We start from the raw sequence: 22,493 nt of genomic DNA on the forward strand, positions 1-22,493 counted from the left end.
CTCGAGAAAAGAGCCGCGGCGATGGTGGATGGCTGCGAGAAAGAATCGAGACTTATACTTTCTTTGTGTGGTGAGGGGGGGCTGACAGAAGGATATGGGAGGCCAGGGAGAACGGAGATGAGAGAGGGCCAGGTAGAGAGAAAGGTGTTAACAACGCCTATGGATTCAGTTATCAATTCGTACTCAAACACCAAGTAAAAAAGCATGTTGCAATGAAAAAATAAAATAAAATAACTACAACTTTTTCCATATTAATCCAGGCCTCCAGATTCCCGTGGATAAGCAATAATAACAACAAGAAGCCATCAGAAAGGTGAAGAAGACCAAGAGAACTAAGACTACATGCGAATGTCTCAAAATCCTAATATAACACAGGACCAAGAAATCCAATCCGCACGACAGATTTGGCATTAAACGATTATCGTGAACGAAAATGAAATCCGATGGAAAGATGAAGAAAAATACCCAAATTCCTCGTCAAGAACGATCAAAATGGCTACCGTCTAAAGCTGCAATGGAAATCAAATAGGATTAGAGATCCATACATGAAATTTTAGGTTTTTGCAGCTAAGGGGCCTGATTCGCAAACGGCTCCTGAGAGACTGAGGCATAAAACCTTGACCGGATGGAAGAAGAGAACCAGCCTAGGGTTTGCAAATGGGCTCGAGAAAAGAGCCGCGGCGATGGTGGATGGCTGCGAGAAAGAATCGAGACTTATACTTTCTTTGTGTGGTGAGGGGGGGCTGACAGAAGGATATGGGAGGCCAGGGAGAACGGAGATGAGAGAGGGCCAGGTAGAGAGAAAGGTGGTGGTATGAGAGACGTTGGAGGGCAGTCGGAAGGGGCGGTGGCTTATATAGAGGGCGAGATGCCAAGTGACCCGTCTCGTGCTCTTGTTCCTGGGTCAAATCGCTAACGCCGTTTATGAACGATCTTGACGGAGACGGCGGTGCATGGGTTTACGTGGGCTTTACAATCGAGAGAGGGGTCAGGGAAGCCCGTTACAGCCCATTAAAGTAGGCTTTTTCTGCCTGGAATTTTGGTTCAGGCTAGCATATTCCAGCCCAGCCCCACGCTCATGTGCCCGTGCTCGACTTGTGAAGTCTCCAAAACACCTAGACGCACGAGGAAAAATTATAATAAATGAGAAAAAAAATGTTATGAAGAGTATAGTACGACACGCCATGAAAGATTTAAAATTTTTAATATTCATGTTTGAAATAATCTATATTGGATCTTTAAATGCAAGGTACATTTAGGAACTTTTCAGAGTTCTATAAGCAAACCATATGCAGCTCAACTTGCAAATGCATAGCAATCCGCTTGTTTAAATACTTATAATTTAAATTATATAATAAATTGAGTTGCTCGTGGATTACAATAGGACTATTTGATGGCAAGTTGACTAACGGTCAAAATAGTTGCTTGACAAGTTCAAGCTACTTGAGTAGATATTTTAATTAAAATAAATCATCTTCTATACTCTGCTCCATTTCATCTCCTCCTCCTCCGCTATTCTTCAACCTTTATCATCATGCATCATCGCCTCTAGCTCCCCACCTCACCCCTCTCCTTCATCTTCACCGCACTTCTCAAGGTATACACAGCCACCTATTTTCTCCACATGGACATCTAAGTCCGCAACTAAGCCTACGCCATTAGTGTTTGCAGCTTAGTGTCCTCTCATAAAGTGTTCGATGGAATATGTATCAAAGATATCTCTCTTTTTCCTAAACTCTCCTAGCAACACAAAAAATTCCTTACAAATCAACTAGAACAATTTAAATTGCAATGCCATATGAGTTGCTATGTAATTTCAACTACAAGTCTCCACATAGCCCCTTTAATGAAGTCCAATAATTATAGGCCTTATTTGACCTTTGTGGATTTTGAACCCGTAAGAATATGCGTACATGCTCACTCGGCTCAACTAGTTACGTGGCATGAACGGCGTGATCGTGCATGTGGCTAACCACATCGCCCAACCAAATTTATTGTAGAAGTCTTTAAAGTTTTTAAATTTTTAAGTTCTTTCTATTTTTTATCTTCTTTGTTGCTTTATATTATTGCTTCGAACGAGTTGACTTTAATATACCTTACGAATGGCACCGCTGGATTGTCAAAATTTTTGATTTTTTTTTATCTTTTTATCTTTTTATCTTCATTCTTTCTTTTTATTTTCTTGTCATAGATTGACTTAAAAATGATTCTGCAAAATATCTTTACAAGAGCACAAATTTTATTCCTAGAATCATTCTCCTATGCACCTCGTTCGAGATACTCCCCCTTTATTCTGTTCAATATTTTTTTAAAAAAATATTTATTTCAACTATTTATGAATATTAGCTAGTTAATAGCTTATTTGTTAATACAATTTATGATGGTTTGGGCCATCTATGAAGCATATGGTCAATCATGCTAGCAAGTGAGCCGATAGTTTTGTTCGGGCACATTAGCTCGTCTAGATGAAACCTCCTAGTATAAAGTTTCTTGTTCCATAATTTTGAGTTTTTTTACCATGCCACCTTCTTTAGTCGAGGTTAAGTGTATATTTTAGTCCATGTTTGTATAGAAATTAGTTGGTCGTATTAGCTTTTATATTTTTCTTTCTCATTTAAATTTTTGATTTTATGTCATCAGTTGCATGGTATATTGTTGTCTACCTATCGTTGGTTGGTTGCATTTATCTCATTTCAAATCGCTTGTTGCAAGGGTACCCTCTCCCCTCCTAAGAAAAAATTATTTTATTAAATCAAGAGTTCATTGAGATGGTCAAGAACAATGCAAGCAAATGCAAAGGTTCATAATATATAATTCAGCTTTGAAACTAAAGGTACATCTGGTATTATTATATGACAAAAGCATGTGGCATTTTGTCGAAAGAAAATAGGTATCCATGTAGACACATACTATCTTGAATGGTAAATAATATAAAGTTGTTCCTCCTTATTATTTAAATTGAAATTATGTGGTAACCGATCTCATCAGTCTAAATGAAGGTTATATAATCTAATTTATTATCCATTAATGAATAAAAAAATAAATATAGATCATACATTTGTCATTTTTTTTACTTTTTCTGTTTTTTTTCAAGACACTCAACTAAAACGGGTTATAAAATTTCTTCATTATTCTCTATTGAATCATCGGCTACTCTTTTTTTTCATCTTCTCTTTCTGCTCTTTCATATTCTCACATTTCTATAATAGTTTGTAGAATTAACAATAATGTGGTATCATCTTCCATGAAATTTTATTCAAAGTTTAAATCCTATGAGATGGAGGTGCTCCAATTTTTTCACATTATAGGATTTTTTGCTATCTCGGTCTCTTTTATTCTTTTATTAACAAAATTGAAAAGTGTTAGGTTGGATATATGACATGGTGGAGCAAACCAAAGAGTAAATATGTACCTATTTTAAGGTCTTGATTTAAGAAGATAGCTAGAAATTTGGCAAGTGGAATGTACATGTCTGCCTTGTAATTTGGAAACTAAAATTGGTTGGTAGAAAATAAAAATTAATAACCTATGAAACATTTTGGACGCATAAAAAAATCAATGCAGTAAGTTTTTTATTTTCCAAAAAAAACAATCTACAAAATAATTGCTCTCATATTGCCTAATTTGTCTGGCATTGGAAAAGATACCCTAAGAATAAAAGAATGTATCCATATGACGATCCTTCTGGATAATAATATAGATAGAGGTGGGGGTAGGGGGAAAAAAGCTACATGTCATGATGTAATTATCCAGCTCACTAAGCATCTTCGCTTCTTCGAAGTTCGGTTATCAAGGATCGAACATAGAGTTTATGAAACAACGACTCATACATATGTTATATCTACCTCCAAACAGGTTGTGTCCAAGTTTGTGCTGTGTCTATTTCTGGACCCCGTTAACGTGGTCGATTAAGTAATCGGCACGTATTATTCTACATTCGCTGTCATTGGCACTGCGCGCCCCCCCCCCCCCCCCCCCTCTTTTTTGTACAGTGGTAACGACCCACACACAACGAAATATGGGTGCAGCCCATAAAATTAGAGAGAATAAGAGAATACAAAGACGCCGGAGCTACAGAGCAGGGAGAAAAGATCAACCACGGAGACACGTCATCACGTCAAACGGGTCCGTGCCGGGAAAATAAGCCGCGCTCCACGGCATTTCTCTGCGACTAGGCTGCCATCAGGGAAAACGGTGACCATCGAACGGCATGAGGATTATACGCTCCCGACGTGGGAAGAGGCGGTGGAGAACTGGCTCGTGAATAAAAATCGCGACAATTTCGGAGAGGAGAGCGATTCCGAGATCCGTCCCTTCTCTTCCGCCCGAATATCTTCTTATCATACAACAGGAGAATGAATGAATGCAGGCTATACTATTTTTGGTTTTTGTTCGTGGAGGGCATTAATTGGCAATTAATTCTTGCTGTCGAAGCCCCGTTGCTTATTTATGGAAAAGGAGGGTCGGAGGGGGAACGCTGTACGGGGTTGAGGTCGGAGGGGGTAACGCGCCGCCGCCGCCTTCTTCCCGATAAACAGTACCGAGGGAGAGACGGCGCGGCGGCAGAGAGGAGGAATCGATGATGGCGGCGATAGATGTCCCGGAGGTTAACGGCCGCTACCAAGAGGGAGCAGCGATCGAAGCGTCTGATGACACCGCTCACAAAATCAGCCATGGTATTTTAATTTTACGCCCCCCCCCCTCTCTCTGAGCACTAGTCATTCGAATTTATGGTCTGATATCAGAAATTAGAAGGATTAATTTGGAAAATGGGGAGATGGGAATGAATAATGCTTGGTGGAGATTGGATTTCGCGTTGTTCGAATACTTGGGAAACATTACTTGAATCGGCATTTTTAATTACCAATTTTGAGATTTTTTTTTTGATTCACACTACGAGCTAACGATCGAAAATTCGTTATTTGGTTCGCATTTTGGAGTTATGCTGTTCGAATATGACTTCTTCTTTCGGTGCTTTTCATGCCTTTTAGTTCTTTGCATCTGGTTTCTTGGTTTCCCTCAGATTTGTCTCCAATACTTCAAATTTGCTGATTGCAATTTTACTTGTTAACATGTGGTGGATTTCAATTCGATATGATATTTTAGAAGGTTTAAATCCCGAGCAGGACAATCATCAGTCTATGCAACTCACAGGGGAAAATGTCAGCAATGGTTTTTCAAGCCAAATCTTTTCCAATACCAAGCAAACGATGTGTTTTGTAAGGTGGATGGCACCGGCACGACAATTTTCTTGTTCTATTATAGATAACAAAATTTTGAAAAGTTTAAGTAGGTACAACTATTATTTTGTTCAGGGTTTTGAAATCATGGTCCTCAACCTGGTATCGATCAGGGAGCAGGTCGGATGAGGAAATCTCAGGTCTTCAAACCTTGTTTTTAATCCTTTTATCTTTTACCGGTTATTGAAGTTTCTTTTCTTGCATCAAATTTGAAAAACTTGAAGTTAAGGATCACTGACTGCTGTTATATATGGATAGTCTGATTCCTTATGCTATTGAACTTGATAAAAGTTCCCAATTGCCTGTGACTATGCAGGAACATTGATGTGCACCAGTTTGCATGCACTTTTTCTTGGTAGAATTTTGTTCACGGATTCACGGTGATCATGATTATTTAAGAGTTTTATTTTTAAGTTCCCAATGCAAGTTTTTCTTTGGATCTATATTTAAAGCATGTGCTGATGCATGTTATATTCTCCTTGTGCACCGGTTGTTCAGATCCTTGGTATCAAGTTGCATTCGTCCTCACAACAGGAGTGAACAGTGCATATGTCTTGGGATATTCTGGATCAATCATGGTTTCTTTGGGTTGGTTAGGTGGTATACTTGGTTTGGTTTTGGCGGCTGCTGTATCCTTGCATGCTAATACTCTTCTTGCCCATATTCATGAAGTTGGCGGTAAACGGCGGATTAGATACAGAGATCTTGCTGGTTATCTCTATGGTATATTCTCTTGAATGCTCTGCATTTCATTCAAAAGTTTCTCATGCAGGATTTTTCTTATTTATTTTAAAGTAGATTTCTTGTGCAGGAAGTTGAGTTGAAGAATGTGCAAACTTAAAGCAACATAATCTTCTCTCTTTGCACACATTCTTTCTAGATGACATCTCACATCTTCGTATAACATGAGTTTTTAGAATTTATTCCCTTCCTTCACTAGAAAGTTGGACTTTTTTCTTTTTTCTGGATATTCAATGATTTCTTCTGTTTTGATGATTGCAGGTAGAAAAATGTATCGTCTTACATGGGCACTACAATATGTTAATCTGTTCATGATCAACACTGGATATATCATTTTGGCTGGGCAGGCATTGAAGGTAGGATAAATGCTGCCCATTGTCATTTTAAACTTATTAGAAAACATATAGTTAAAAGTTATTTTTTTTAAAATATTTCTTCTTCTTCTTCTTCTTCTTAATCATGTCAATATATCTATGCTGCTATAGTTAAAGGTAGGATTCTCATTGGTTTTCACAAATTTGCTTGGGTTAGATGTGAGGATTCAACCCCATTAGAGGCAACCTATTTCTTTAGAATGATGTCATCTCGATATTTGAGAGACAAAATATCTTATATTTTATACTATAGGAAACATTTGTTTTTGATGTAATGTAGAAAACATTTGTCTCAATCATTAAACTACTTGTATGGACATAATTTACAAAAAAACTATACTTTGCTTTTAGAGTCTTCTTGGTTCCCGTGACTTTAGGCATTATGGAAATCCTCTTTTTTATGGTTATGGCTTCAACGAGCATGACGAATCGAAATCCGTCAAACACTTTCTGACATATGATTACTAAATGATAGTCAATGTTTTAAATCTTGGTAGGACTGGGAGCATCTCCGCTATTCCATCTCGTATTTTTTTTTTGCTAGAACGGGCATTTCATACATCACGGGTACGAATACACCCAATGGAATCGGAAAACAAAAGGCCTCGAAGTGATCCAGGCATCTCTCTCTCTCCAGCCCATAGGGTACCTCTTGAGTGGTTCGCAACATATGCCGCCACCCAGTCGGCCGCCCTATTGACCTCGCGATATACATGCATGGCCTGGAATGTAACACACTCCCTCGCCATCTTCCAAATGTCGCGGAGCAAGGGGTGAACGCCCCCATAGCTGCTCGAGCCCTTTCGGACCCAGCTGATCACAGTGGACGAATCTCCCTCCAGTAAGACTGAGCTCGCTTGAAGCACTCGCCGTGCATAACACATACCCATCCAGGCCGCCCGCAGCTTTGCCCCAGGAACCGAGGTGTCAAAGATCTGCTAGCCACCCGCTGCCATCACACCAGAGCTCGGCCCCTTGATGACGAATCCAACCCCTCTTCTCCTATCTCCATCCAAGATCGAGCCATCAAAATTGACTTTGAGGAAGCTCGGGGGTGGGGGCTCCCAGGTAAAGAATACCCTATATGGAGCAGCCGAAGCAGTATGGGGGCCCCAGATATCCCGAGCTGTCAAAGGTCTATGGGCTAGGTTTGCATGCAAGATCTCTGCTGCCTGAGCTCGAGCCCGCTCCATCACGAACCGTGGTGATGGGCTGCCCTCGTCGAAAATTCGGGCGTTCCTGGCCAGCCACATCTGATAAGCTGTACAAGATGCCCTGCTGCGCATCTGAGGGATACTAGCCCATTGCCGAACCACCTCCAAAAAACAAACCCTCCGGCTCCAAGCGTCCTCCGGAATTCCAGTCAAACTCCAAGCACCCCCTGCCCAATCGCACTGGAAGAGCACATGATCCACCGACTCGTCTACCCCACAATCCGAGCATAGGGGGAAAAGACTCACTCCTCGTCTACTCAACACTGAGCATGTCGGCAGACGCTCCCAGGTTACCTTTCAGAGGAAGAGAGCGACCCTCTGCTGTAGCCCAAATCTCCACACCCAGCCATAGTCTAAACTCGGCTCTGACGCCTGCTGAATAGCTCGGAAAACATCACCGATCCCGACACTCGCCCTACAAGTAGTGATCCAAATCCTGACATCTGGACCTGCAGATTTCAGAATGGGGAGCACCCGAACCCGCTCTGCCAAATGCTTTCCAAACAGCTGGTCTAGTCTGTCACCATCCCATTCCGCCACCCCCGGCTTGAGAAGGTCAGAAATCTGGAGCCTTTCTGCCCCCTCACTACTAAACATCGTCGGCCATAATCTCAATGGTAGTGCATCCACCCACGGATCCTCTATCACATCAATGCTCCGTCCATCGCCGATCAACCATCTGGAATGCGCCAAAGCCATCGACAAGTACCTCCCAATCTCTCGCCACATGAAAGAACATTTCCGGCCGCCTACCGCTTGCGCAATAAATCCGGCTCGACCATATCTAGCTATCACGATCTGACTCCAAAATCCATGTGGCTCCAAAACAACCTGCACTGCCCGCTGCGCCAGAAGAGCCTCGCGCTGCGCCAGAAGTGACTGCACCCCTAAGCCACCTTCCCGCAAAGGCAAACATACTCTCTTACAGGCTACTAGATGCTTCTGCCCACTGAATCTGAGTAGGCTCTGTCTCCTCTTTTCTCACTGGAGTTTAAAATGCAATTAAAATCACCTACCACCATAGTCGGCACTCTTTGGGTCAACAGACTCGTCAATTCATCCCAAAGGACTCTCCTAGTTCGGTAGTCGGTGCTGGCATAAATCCCACACAGAACCCACGGAGGGTCATTAAGTTCCGAAATTACCATTACAACCTGCTGAGAACAATTGTAGATAATATCTACAGAAGCTATCCCCCGCTTCCACGACACTAGGATGCCCCCAGACAAGCCTTGAGATTCAATTGCAAAAGATTCCCAATCACCTGCTAAGCGCCGCTGCACATGATGCGACCCATCTCCCGACACCTGGGTTTCACAAAGAAAGCAAATATCCGGGCAATGAAGCTAAATTAATCTCTTGAAAGACGATAAGAAGGACGGCTTGGCCGCCCCCTATAGTTCCAAGCGAGTACCTTCATTCTAAATTGAGAGAAGAAATTTGGCCCTCTTTCCCTGGGCTACTCACTCTCGGTGCAGGAGACTCCCCTGATGCCAAATCATTTTCCTGGATCGCAGCCCTTAGCAGGTCCACCACCTTCCTATGCTCCAAAATCGGTGAAGACGATCCCTGTCTCGAGCCACAAGCCATGCCCCTCCTCAACATTGCCCCTGATGTCGATGGCAACCGCATCGTCCCTGGGATGGAGCACTTCGACGCCTCAGAGTACCCCTTTCCAGGCCTCCCCTTTCCTGCTGGCTTAGATGAAGAGGCCATCCCGTTTTGAGAACACCCAGCTGACAGCATATCAGAGCACCGTACCGGACCCTCCTCCGTGTCCTCTACCGTTGCACCACCATCCAGCCCCCGCCTCTCGGCCGGAGCCCTCCCTCCACCTCTAGTCGCTGCTGTCCGCGGCGGTGGTACCTTCTCCGCCGCTTGCATCCCGCTCGGCACGGGAATACCTCCCACGGTCAGTGTGGTCGCCATTGCTCCACCGGTAGCAGCACCCGCCGATAGTGGTCGACTGGGGGCTCTCACCGGGGGCAGGGAGGCGCTCCGGAAGTGTCTCCTCCCTTCCCCCCTCCGACGAGTCGTCAGGTCGTCGAAGGAAGAAGAAGAGGCCAATCTGGGAAGATTCTTAGCCGACCCACTCGCACCCTGATTTGACTTAGCCGGGCTCCTGGCCCGCTTCATCGGGCTTGGGCCCTGGCCCAAGGACAACCCGGTTGCAACGGCCGCCTGGCCCAGCTTCTTGAGAGAAAATGGAACTAGAAAGGGGGTGAGACTCTGAAAGCATCCACATGGGGAAAGAAAAAGAAAGAGGAAAGAGAGGAAGGAAGGAAAGAACAAGAAAAGTAAGAAGGAAAGGAAGGAAAAATAAAAGAGAGAAAGGAAGGAAAGAGGGAAGAAGGGAAAGAATGAAGAAGAAAAAGGAAAGATGTGAGAAGAAAAATAAAGGAAGGAGAGAAGCAAAAGAAGGAAAGAAGAAAAAAGACGAACAAAGAAAAAAGAAATAAATGAAAGAAGAACTGGAGAGAGATTGAGCATGGGATAGACACTGGGATGGGGCGGGACAGCAGCGCATCCTGTTAAATAGAGAAATCGAGACACCCCTATCCCATGGGATTATATTAGCATGGACTTGCATATTGGTTCAGTTATTTTGACTGACAAAGAAGTGGACACCCAACTACTCACATTTGTGAAGAATATCAAATAAAATTATATATTTTCCAACAAGAAGCAGGTGAATGACTGCATAAAATACTTCAGTCGATCACTCTATGACTAGTGGCTGCTCTATTTCTGTACAATGAACTCCTAACATGCTTATGTTCAGTCATCTTAAATCATTATCAACTCACAGAAGATTAAACTTTCTACAATACAAGCATCTGCAAAAGTTTTGCTAGAGAGGTTTGAATCATATGGGCTTATAGTTAAGGTTGATGGCTATGTTATTACAATCTTACGGCAAAGTATCAGGAAAGCTGACCTCCTCTGTTACTTAAAATGCATGTTTTGTTGCCCACTGACCTTATTCTTGACCTCCATATTCTTTTTGTGCAGGCCATTTGTGTTCTTTATAGGGATGATAATGCATTGAAGCTTCCCTACTGTATCGCTATTGCTGGGTTTGTCTGTGCTTTGTTTGCCTTTGGGATACCCCATTTATCAGCGCTGAGGATTTGGCTGGGCGTTTCAACTTTTCTTTGTCTCATATTTATCATCGTAGCATTCGTTTTGTCTCTTAAGGATGGTACCAATCTAATTGTCACATTTGCCTTCAAACCATGACTGATCTTGAATTCCAGACTACCAGCTAGATAAAATGCTGCATATTACTCAGACTCTCATTCTAACTTGAAATTAAATACTCCCTACATTTATCACTTCTATAATTATTCAACTATTCATCAGCAAATTTCTTATAACATTGAACAAGTCAACTCCTTGAAAAGAGGGTTTAGACTATGCTGTATAGTTAGTATCTGCACTTATCTATATTTAAGGCACACACAAAGAGACAGGAGAAGAGAACGAATCTAGTTGTTACATAAGATTTGTAGAGGTTAGAAATATTTTACTATTCAGATGAAAGAAGTTTGCCTTTTGAAACCATGCGGTGGTCACTTTAATTTTATTACGTGGCTCTGAGATATTGGGTGAAATTTCAGCAAGGCCTCCTGACTTTTCTATAATCCCCTCTGGTTTTGTTTAGTGGAAGACAGACATCATAAATTTTATTAGCTGGTTGATAGGTATAACAAATTGACTGGCACCCCTCAAACTTCCAGATATCAAGATATTTTATTGTTCTAATCTCTACATTTTCCATGCTGGTCAAACACATAATAAAACTTGTATAATGGCAGGGAAACAGTCTTGCTAGTTACAATTCTCAAAGCAAGATCGTGGAGTAGATTTATTTGTTTGGTAAATGTATCATGGCTTAGCATTATTGTTTATATTTCTTTTCCCTCTAATCCTAAGGAAATCTTGGATTGTCTTCATAATTATATAATTATATGAGTCTAAGCTACATAGACAACAAAGAAGAATTCTCTTGCTGATGCTTGATATTCTAGGAGTTGTGATGACCACTTTCCTGCAAAATGCTGCCTTGTTAAGAATTTGGAACCAATTATTAGAGGTTTGACATAGCTCTCAAATTTTGATGGATCAACTTTGTTTCATCAACCTGAACCTGGATAATGCTTACAAATGAGTTTAGGTGTAGAGTAAAACAAGACAGAAATTTGGGGAGGTTCCTAATTTATCCTTCACGTTGTCTTGCTGTATCCACTCTAAGGCAGTGAATTGGTTTAGAGACTATTTTTATGCTGAATATGCGTACAAGAATATACTAAAATTTCTCACATTGAAGTAGTGATTCAACATTTATGTTCTTGTTTTGATTATTACCTTAAAACCCAGGAAACTTTGTGTTCTGTGTATGGACTATGGATTCATAGCATTAAGCTTGAAACTAGCATGTCTGTTTTCCTATTCACTGGGAATGAACTTTCCAATTCTATTGAATCTATTCATATTTTGTTTTTTTACGATTCCCAGTTATCGTGTGCTTAATCTTGTACATTAAACTATCTCTGTTACAGTAGAACTGATTGTGGTTTCAAAACAGAAAAAAAAAAGTGGAATAAATTGTGTAATTTGCTTCCAGTAACTTGAGTTATTAGTGCCTTATTGGTGCGGACACTAGTGCCAGGTCAGCCGGTCGCCACAGGATCCAGCCAGCTCAGCGGATTCCAGCCGATTCAGCCAGCCTGATTTTATTTTAGATTGATTTATTTTATGTTGATTGGATTTATTTGCATATTGTCATTTGGGTTTATTTGCATATTGTCATTTTAGGAGCTTTTTGGAATTATTTTATTTGTAGGGGTTTATTTGTTATTTTGTGACCCTATATATATGGGTCCATCCTCATGTTTAGGGTTTAATGAATTAATGAATGAAAATTGGTCTTCTTCTTCCTCCTCCTCTTCTCCTCCTTCCCTTCTTCTCCCCCTCTCCTCTCCTCTTTCTTCTTCTTCCCCTCCTCTTCTTCCCCCTTCCCTCTCCTTCCTGTAGTTGTCCTGCATCAGCTTTGGTATCAGAGCAGGCTGGCTTTGCCCCTGCTGCTAAAGCCTCGATCCGTTCTCATCAGAGGCAAAAAGGGGAAAACCCCTTTCGTCGGGCCCGTCCCACCGGCCGCCAAGCTCGCGGCCACCACGTCCCCCCCCCTCGCCGCCGGCTACACCGCACGGCACCGTCGCCTCCACCTCGCAGCGCCGTCCCGCCGCTGGTCCACCAACAGAAGACGCCGCGACCCCACGAGAGCCATCGGCCGCGCCTCTGTGGCCACCGCCCGTGGCCGGACCCGAAGGGGCAACGCCGCCGTTCCTTCCCATCGCCGCAGCTCGTCGCCAGAGGTCCTCCGTCGCTGCGCCCACCACCGCCATCAGCCACCTGCGTCGGATCCGCAGAGGGGCCGCTGCCGGAAGCCGCTGCCGGAGCCGTGACCGCCTCGCCGTCGGCTCGCCACCGGACGCCGCCGTCTGCCGGAGTCTCCCGTCGCCAGTACAGTCGCCGCGACCCTCCGCCCCTGCCCGCAGCCACCGCCGCGGAGATCGGCCTGCCCTCTCGAACCCATCGGGATGTTGAAGAACAGATTAACGGGTAAGTCACAAAACCCGTTAACCCGAATCCGGTAGCCCGGATGCCAAAAAAAAAAAAAAAAAAAAAAAAGCGCACGTGATTTCACGTGACAAACCCGTAACGGGTATAGGGTCGGGTCAAACCCGATAACCCGGATCCTAACGGATCCGAGTTAAAAAAAAAAGAAAAAAAAAAGTAAAAGTAAAAAAAGAAAAAAAAGAAAAAAAAAGAAAAAAGGTACACACGTGACCGCACGTGACAAAAAAAAAAAAAAAAAAAAACTTACCTCTGTTCATCTTCTCCCTCTGTTCGCTCGCCGTCGCCGCCGCCCGTGAAGCGCCGCTCCACCCTAGCCGCTGCAGCCGTCGCCCCTCCGGCCTCGCCGCCCCTGCCATCGTTGAGATCTGTCGCCACTTCACCTCCCGTGCAGCACCGCCCTCGCCGCCTTGCTGTTTTCGCCTCCGCCCGCACGCAGCGCCGCCCTCTTCCTCCGCCTCCACCGCAGTGCCGCCCCCGTGCTGCGACCGCCTCCGCCTCCACCGCAGTGCCGCCCCCGTGCTGCGACCGCCTCCGCCTCCACCGCAGCGCCGCCCCCTTCCTACGCCACCCACACGCAGCGCCTCCCCCGTGCCACGATTCCCTTAACCCTTCCTCTCCTCTTTCTTCCACTGATCGCACCCTCCCTTCCCCTCTGTGGGATCAAGGGTAACCCCATCTCTCCTCCCCTTTCTTCTTCCTTCACGGCCGAACCCACCTCACCTCCCACCCCACCTTCATTTTCTCTCTCGAGCCGATTCTCTCATCGGGCCCGCGCCCGCACTCCCAAAGAATCCACCGGGCCCGACTCTCAGGCCCTAAACACCGGGCCCAATCCGATTTCCTCCTCACAGGCCCAAGCCCGTCGGCCTGCAACGCCACTGCAGAGCCCATTTCGACCTGCCGTGTTGCTGAGATCAACCCCAACTGGAGCCGTTTGACAAGCCTACTTACTGTGCAGCATTTCTGGACGTCACCCCAACCCAGGTCAGGTTTCTTCCTTTACTGCAAATTTTATTTGTTTGTCTAAATTTAGAATTAATTAACTCTTAAGTGCTCTATTGATATTGCTTCCTGAAAATTCAACACATCCACTCCAAACAACACCAAAACCCTAGTAGTGGCCTATCTTTGTTATTAATTTTAGGGCTATCTAATCTTTGGGAGTTCTTTTAGGCTCTGTGCAGCCCTGCAACACACTGAAAACTAGTACTATTTGACTGCAACTTCTTATCTGAATTTATTACGTAATTCAAAGCCAATTTCAATTGCTTGAGTTAGCTTCCGATTATATTGAGCATCTACTTTGCAATTGTGAATTCATTTCATGCATTAGGTCTACTTAGGAACCTTTATAGTTGGTCGGCTAATACATTTTGTCATTCATTTTATGCATCTACGTAGTGGTCGTGTCGCATCTCATCTTGAGTCCCCCCTAGACATGGATTCCAAAATTGAAGCCCTATTAAAAGCTATCCATGAAACTAATATTCAAGTCCAAAATACGAATGCTCAAGTCCAAGCAAACAATGCCCAAATTCATGACCTAACCACAATGTCCACCCAGGTTAATGCCCGACTCGATTCAATGGAGGCTTCACTTCAAAGGGTTATTGAATCCCAAAAGGTTAGTACTCCCCATTTACCGGGTCTTGATGAGGACGATACCCTAGAACAAATCCTAGAACAACAAGGTTCGGTTCGGCAGGGAAACTTTGATCATAGGTCTGTTCCAGGTCACCATTATGCCTACCCTCGCCCTAGAGGACCTGGTCCCATTCCTCATGTTGATAAAGGTCACCGACATACCGTAGAACCCAGAGAACCTTGTGACCCTGATGAAGATATAATGCGAGGCATTAGGGTGGAAGCCCCCACTTTTGACGGTCGTCTTGACCCGAAAGTCTTCTCCGATTGGTTACACGAAATGGACCACTTCTTTGAGTGGTACAATCTGTCTGAGAACAAAAAAGTTCGATTCGCTAGAATGAAACTCATTGGTCGAGCTAAACTTTTCTGGCAAAGTACCGAACATCTGTTAGCTAGGAGACATCAACATGAAGTAACTGATTGGGTAGAGATGAAAGAGAGACTTAAAGAAAAATACCTGCCCCTTAACTACCAAGACGATCTCCTAAATCGATGGAACACTAAGTCCACATTTGTAAGGCGCCCTGACACACGAAGCACTCCCACCGGCCTTAATTCCTTAGGGTCCAAACCTTCTGTAGGGTCCACTACTCATAGGCCCCCTCCTACTGCCCATGTCACAGGCCGCGACACTAATGGCAAGGGAATGCTTGGTGAGCCTCCCAAACCACATTCCAAAATTCGGTGTTACAAATGCCAAGGTTTTGGTCACGATACCTCCCAATGTGCAAACAAATTTTTCGTTATTGCTCAGCAAGAGCAGGGAGGTGACATAGATGATTTAGAGGAGCAAATCTATGAACCAAACCTCGATGACATTCAGGACATTGAGGAAGAGTGTGATGACAAACCTGAAACCCTAGGATGCACCCACACTCCACCTAGCTCGCTTGCACAGTCAGATAACGAGTCTGACCAGTCTACCGTGAGTGTAATTGGAAATGCCCTCGCACAACCCATCGAAATTGATGTTAGGATTTCTGAGCCTGCATATGCATTTACACAACACATTCATAAGTTGTATCAGGAAATCCATAAGGGCATTCATGCATGTACTGCTCAGTATAAGATGCAAGCTGATTTCCATGCTAAAGAATTTCAAACTTGGGGTTACGTAATGATCCATCTTAAGGAATTGCAGTCTCTTAGTATTGGACCATTTAGGGTGTTGCACAAGGATGGCACTGACGCCTATGCCATTGACTTTCCATTTGATTTCGGTCATAGCCTTACTATTAATATTAAAGATTTGGTTGCAATCCCTGATGGCTCTTTTGCTGCACACTCTCATGCGCCTGATGTTTATCCTATTATTGATTCCATGCCATTTTCGTTTCCTTTTACCCTCCATCGAGCACAAAAAGAGTATATTGATTCTATTTTAGCCGAGCAAATAGTTTTTACCAGTGATGGAGGCATCCAACATTTTCTGGTTCGTTGGCGAGGACGACCAAGGTCCGGCTACACTTGGATCCAGCGCGAGGAGATACCGCCGATTGACCCGGACTTGTTGGAGTACTACCGGGGCTTTACCGAGCCGCTTTTGTCGAGGTCGACTTCTTTCCACCCGAGGAGAGTTGGTGCGGACACTAGTGCTAGTGCCAGGTCAGCCGGTCGCCACAGGATCCAGCCAGCTCAGCGGATTCCAGCCGATTCAGCCAGCCTGATTTTATTTTAGATTGATTTATTTTATGTTGATTGGATTTATTTGCATATTGTCATTTGGGTTTATTTGCATATTGTCATTTTAGGAGCTTTTTGGAATTATTTTATTTGTAGGGGTTTATTTGTTATTTTGTGACCCTATATATATGGGTCCATCCTCATGTTTAGGGTTTAATGAATTAATGAATGAAAATTGGTCTTCTTCTTCCTCCTCCTCTTCTCCTCCTTCCCTTCTTCTCCCCCTCTCCTCTCCTCTTTCTTCTTCTTCCCCTCCTCTTCTTCCCCCTTCCCTCTCCTTCCTGTAGTTGTCCTGCATCACTTATCAGTGTATTGAATTGAGCCACATTATTAATAATCAAATGTGCTTTCAAGCATCTTTTGGAAATTGTTATTTCTATAACATTTTTCTGGATATTAGTAAGACTACTGCAAGGAAGTGTCTGTAAGAGAAATTATGTTTTTGGTTATTATTTCAAGAATAATATTATTTTAAGCATTTTTTGCAACTTAATATCCTCTCTTCTATCTGTTATTACTAATTCTGGTAATTGTCCTCCAATACATTGAAATGACTATAAATTAAATTAATGTCCTGCAATTTACAAGATCTATCTTTTCATACAGGATTAAGTACTCCTGCTCGAGATTACAGCATTCCAGGGTCACATGTGAGCAAGATTTTCACTACCATTGGTTCTGTTGCAAGTCTTGTTTTTGCTTACAATACAGGAATGCTGCCAGAGATTCAGGTAGGCATAGCAAATCCCATGTTAAGCCCATAAAATAGCAAAATAAATCTCAGTCTTGAAATTTAATAAAATATAGAATCCCTTTCCTTTTCTAAACTGGATTTTACAAACTCAAAATTGCATAGCGCCGAGATCCTTGTCTATGATAATCTCTGCTTGCAACAGGCTAACAGGTTTGTGGATCCTTATAGAATTCTGTAGTGACATGTTGACATGAATGGAATGGAGACAATGGAAATAGATAGCAAGAATACAGAGAAAAGTTTGGAGATGGGAGGCTAATGTGACTTTCACTGATGGGCTTTTTTTTCACCTAATGGCAAGCCATATCAATCATGCTTGTGAAAGTGATTTTGAAACTTTATTGTGCATCTTGCAGTCTAATTTCTGGAGGATTTATTAGGGACCATAAAATTTCTACAAACACAAAGGACAAGGATGATTTCTGTCATTTGCTTGGGCACCGGTTGTAAGAGATTTATTTTAAGAAAGACTAAAATCATCCATGTCTTATCCCCCAAGCTGTACATTAACAGGTTTGGAATAAATGGGAATAAAATAATATGATTTTTGAGGTCTCTATGCTTGAGGAGGCATGGACTTGGAGGGTCGTGGCTTTTGATAATTTTGTTAAGCTGGTTGATAAAGCCTATTGAACTAGATGTGTGTTAGGTTGCACTGTCTGTGGATGACCTAATGTGGGTCCTTGAACTTTCTACATTTTTGCTCTTTTTTTGAGTAAAACGGTAGTGAATGACAACTCATCTTATTGAAGTAATGCAATGTTAAACCTATTTTTTTGCTTGTATTCTTTTAATTTGTTTGGTTCTTCTAATACTATATTGTTAATTCTAAATTCCTAGTTATTTTTGGCGTCCTAGTGTTTCCCCCTTTTCTTTGATAATGCAATTTGACATAAATATTCTCAATAAGGACAAAGAGACAAATTACCACTTATTTTTGGTCTTAATCCACCTATCTCGGAACTGTCAAAAAATGAATCTGAAGTACGTTACTCTTTCATGAACCAATGAATATCTGTTTATTTTTCAGTTCTTGTAAGCACTTGTAATGAGGTTAGAAAATGCCATTTAATTTTTGGATGTTGGATCACCTTTGGATGTCTGGGCAATAGATAAGTTTGCTTCCTGATTTAGGGCTAAGGTTTAATATCTAGTTGGATGGGCAGGCCTTGAGGCTAAGCAAAGTATATGCTGAAACATTGGTCTGCCAATATTTTAAATTGATGTCAAACCCTGTAGGGTAGGCACACCGTATCTATGTAGAAGTGATTTGCTTTAGTTATGTTCATTTAATGATACAATAAGCTGTAAAACTGAATTTTGCTTTAGCTATTATTTTGAGGACTAATATGCACAGCTTACCCAGATTATATTTCCCACCGATTTTGCTTACAATAAAGTACCAAATTTTTGTAATGGTAATATGCTCACCCCAGTATCTCTGCTAAAAAGAAAAGATTGAAAATTTATCTTTCTGAATCTCCATTGTCTTGTTTTATAACAAGATGATGACATATGTTTTGAAATATTGTTATAACAAGATCATAACAACTCTTTCTCATACTCTTTTGTTCTTCTTACTACAGGCAACGATAAAACCACCTGTCATCAAGAACATGGATAAAGCACTTTGGTTTCAGTTCACTGTTGGTGTCTTGCCATTATATGCTGTTACTTTTATGGGATACTGGGCTTATGGCTCTTCAACATCAGCATATCTTCTCAATAGCGTCAATGGCCCAACTTGGGTCAAGGCAATGGCCAACATTGCAGCCTTTTTACATACAGTCATTGCTCTGCATGTACTTTCCCTCGTCCTTGTCATTATTTTTTGCTTTTATTTTCTTCATAATTGAGAAAACGAGTATCCACCAGGCAGTTCAAGAAGATAATAGTTCACCTTGAAAACTGTTGACTGCGGTTAATTAGTCTGTAGGTTAGTATGATATTGCATTCTATTGTCTGAAGCTCATAGTTGTGCTCTGGAATCCCTCAAAACCTAGTCTCTTCTCTGTTTGCTGGCAGCATGGTAGCTTTTTTCATGGGATGTTGCATGTAATTAATTATAGTCATTGTATCCGATGTCTTGACCAGAGAGCAAATAGGCCAGTCATATATGATACATTGCTTCCATCAGTAATAAAATCGGGTGGCATTTCCTTGCTTCCCTTGTCATAAAAAAAAAAAAATGATATGTTGCTGAACTCATAGTCTTTGACATTCATATAAATGTCTTCTCATATAATTTTCTTGTTTTTTGCATGCAGCTTGGCTCTTGAATGGCTATTAGCTTATTAACACCGATCTTTCATTTGTGTCAGATATTTGCAAGTCCGATGTATGAGTACTTGGATACAGAGTATGGGAGAGGAAAAGGGAGCGCTTTCTCTTTCCATAATGTGTCATTTAGGGTCCTTGTAAGAGGAGGCTACCTTACAGTAAACACATTTGTGGCGGCTCTGCTGCCATTCCTTGGAGACTTTATGAGCCTGACGGGGGCCTTGAGCGTCTTCCCACTTACATTCGTTCTGGCAAATCACATGTTTTTGACTGTGAAAAAGAAGCAGTTGTCAGCCTTCAGGAAGGTTTGCCATTGGCTGAATATTGTTGGATTCAGCTGCTTAGCTGTGGTTGCTGCTGTCGCTGCCCTAAGGCTTATTGTTGTTGATTCAAAAACCTATCATCTATTTGCTGATCTTTGAAGGTTTCTTAGTTCATTTTCTTAGGTAATCTTAATTTGTGAAGGTTATCATGCCACTGCATAAGTGGTTTCATATATCAATGCTCTAGATTATGACAGTTATGTTCTTTTGTATGCGGCCAATTCTTCAACATATTATTGGCCTAGACCTACCACTTCTTCAACAAAATACAGACAATTGGACCCGAGTCGGATCCTTTCCAATCTACCCTGTCTAACCCACGGTCGCATGATATCTTAATTCATGCACCGGTCAAAATGAACGGGCACACAGAAACCAGAAACCATAGATTAAGCAGCCACCGTCTGAGTCAAGATGACGCCATTTCAATCTGCTACATCTTCTTCGGGATGGCTCAATTTCAAGCAACTCCGGGCCAATAGCTCCACTTAAAATTGCTTCATTCATTGGGATATTTATGGGTCCCAGCTTTTAGAAGGTTCAGTTTACTTTTAGTTAGGAGCCAGGGAATTCATCTCAGAAGGGCCAAGGAGCCCCATCTTTGTGTCAAAATTCTATTTTCAGCCTACTCCATCCCCATCATCGTGCCTAACCCTGAAATGACCCAGTTATCCAAGACAGGATGGGCCTGGTGTTCGGAAAGATGATAGAGGAGACACCCAAGTGCGAAGTCTTCCACTCTTCTCCCAACTGCGAGATCAGGAAGTATGCCCTGTTGCAAACTTCGTGTATGAGCGGCCGTTGTATAAAAAAAAATATATTTAAGAAATTTAAAGCTCATTAAAGAGACAATTATGACTTTGGGCACATATGAGGCATGGGACAGTTACAGCTTATCATAGCACAGGTAGTTATTGCTTATCGAGATGTTAAAGTGTATGCCCGCCTATCTCAATAACTGGCATTAACGTCATCCTATATAAAATGCATTCAAAGGATCCTTGTTCTTATGCGATGCTCTTTTATTACTCTTAAGTCTCTATTGTTCCCCGAAATTTCTACCCGGACTTAGGCATCAGAGAATTCTTTGCGAGACGGACCTTCAGTATTATTTCTGTTTCTTTCGGATTGGATCTTTTTGTCCGAGCTCCGCCACAATGGACCGCTCGTCATTTATTCGCAATCAATTCTAATTTAGTATTAACTAGTCGCCAACCTTTATTTATTGGGGATGGATCTTGGCAGGCTTGGTCGCACCCCTACAGATGAGGCCGCGCTCTAGCCTGATCTTTGAGTTCTGAGCTTGCCTCGGGCCTAGGCCCACCCAGCCCAGCCCATCATACTCGCCGGTTCCGCAGCAAGTCTCTCTGGAAGACCGTAGAATTGTCGCGAACTCGCCAGGCGAGAAGGGCAGAGAAGCTTCGCGAACGATCTGTTCGCTCTATAAATATCTCTTTCTCTCTCTCCCTCTCCTCATCCGCAGAAGTTCCTAAGCATATTCGTCTTGCAGAAGCCATCCGTCGTCTCGATCATCTTTCCCTCTCTATCTTTGCTTTAGTTGGCCGATCGTTTGGAAGAAAATGTCGCTTATCCCTCGCGGCTGGGGTTTTGGGTCGAGCATCTTCGATCCCTGGGATCCCTTCGAGGGCTTCCCCTTCAACACCTCCCTTTCCTCCTTCCCTCGTCTTTCCCTTCCTAGCGAGTCATCCGCCTTCGCCAACGCCCGCATCGACTGGAAGGAGACCCCGGAGGCCCACGTCTTCAAGGCCGACCTCCCTGGCGTCAAAAAGGAGGAGCTGAAGGTGGAGGTGGAGGAGGGCAACGTCCTCCAGATCAGCGGCGAGCGGAGCCGGGAGCAGGAGGAAAAGACCGACACGTGGCACCGCGTCGAGAGGAGCAGCGGCAAGTTCTTGAGGCGGTTCCGGCTGCCGGACAACGCGAAGATGGACCAGGTGAAGGCGGCCGTGGAGAACGGAGTGCTCACGGTGACCGTTCCCAAGGAGGAGGCCAAGAAGTCGGAGGTGAAATCCATCGAGATCTCCGGCTGACGGTCCTTTTGAAGGAAAAAGGTCTAGTGCCGGCGCCCTGTTTGTCTTCAGTCCTCAGTTAAGTGTGACTGGTCGTTTGTTGTTATTAGTGTGAACAGGCTGAAGGGTCTTCCACCTTAGCACCTACGTCCCCCTGCTGTGTCGTGCTTCGTGGTGGGTTTTGTCTTTCTGGAATGTCAGTTGCAACCTATGTAAATTTTGAACGTGAATGGATGCCACTTTTTTTTTCTTGATTGATAGTAAAGTGTTCTGTTTTGTTCATCGAACCGTTTGAATTGTATGTCTACCGTGATTTGATCTCTAGAGTGCAGATCTTTTGCGATGATTGAACTGCTGGTCATTTGATGAATTCATCGAGTGGCTGATTGTAACGTCTGATTCCTTCTATTCTGCGAAGTATTCACGGGATTCTGCTCCTTAATCCACGTTTCCCATAGCTTCTGTTTTTAGCATCTTCAACCTCTGCTTCCTGGTTGGGTGGGGAGTGATGATACCTCGACAAATTAAGGGAGGGCAATCGTATAACAAGATCTTCAAGAGAAAAAA

The 22,493-nt window shown here is 43.1% G+C and overlaps 2 protein-coding genes across 6 annotated transcripts; both read left to right on the plus strand.

Annotated features, from left to right (window-relative positions):
• Positions 1-4,067: 4,067 nt before the first annotated feature.
• Positions 4,068-20,099, plus strand: LOC103704083 (probable proline transporter 2). 5 transcript variants are annotated; one of them, XM_026803440.2, is made up of 9 exons: positions 4,068-4,676; positions 5,107-5,224; positions 5,316-5,380; positions 5,739-5,963; positions 6,243-6,337; positions 10,582-10,771; positions 17,149-17,273; positions 18,883-19,098; positions 19,618-20,099. In XM_026803440.2, exons 1-9 carry the CDS (start codon positions 4,580-4,582, stop codon positions 19,996-19,998), a joined length of 1,512 nt encoding a protein of 503 aa, XP_026659241.1. In that variant the 5' UTR covers positions 4,068-4,579; the 3' UTR covers positions 19,999-20,099. The 5 variants fall into 5 exon arrangements, with proteins under 5 accessions (XP_026659241.1, XP_026659243.1, XP_008785455.1 ...); XM_026803442.2 differs by having other exon boundaries at positions 5,127-5,224; XM_026803443.2 differs by lacking the exon at positions 5,107-5,224 and adding an exon at positions 5,557-5,620 and having other exon boundaries at positions 4,610-4,676.
• A 1,266-nt stretch (positions 20,100-21,365) lies between these two features.
• Positions 21,366-22,222, plus strand: LOC103704082 (18.1 kDa class I heat shock protein-like). The gene has a single exon (XM_008787231.4). The coding sequence runs from the start codon at positions 21,480-21,482 to the stop codon at positions 21,945-21,947; it is 468 nt and encodes a 155-aa protein (XP_008785453.1). The 5' UTR covers positions 21,366-21,479; the 3' UTR covers positions 21,948-22,222.
• Positions 22,223-22,493: the final 271 nt, after the last annotated feature.

This window comes from Phoenix dactylifera, chromosome 3, assembly GCF_009389715.1.
Source record: "Phoenix dactylifera cultivar Barhee BC4 chromosome 3, palm_55x_up_171113_PBpolish2nd_filt_p, whole genome shotgun sequence".
NCBI lineage: Eukaryota > Viridiplantae > Streptophyta > Magnoliopsida > Arecales > Arecaceae > Phoenix > Phoenix dactylifera.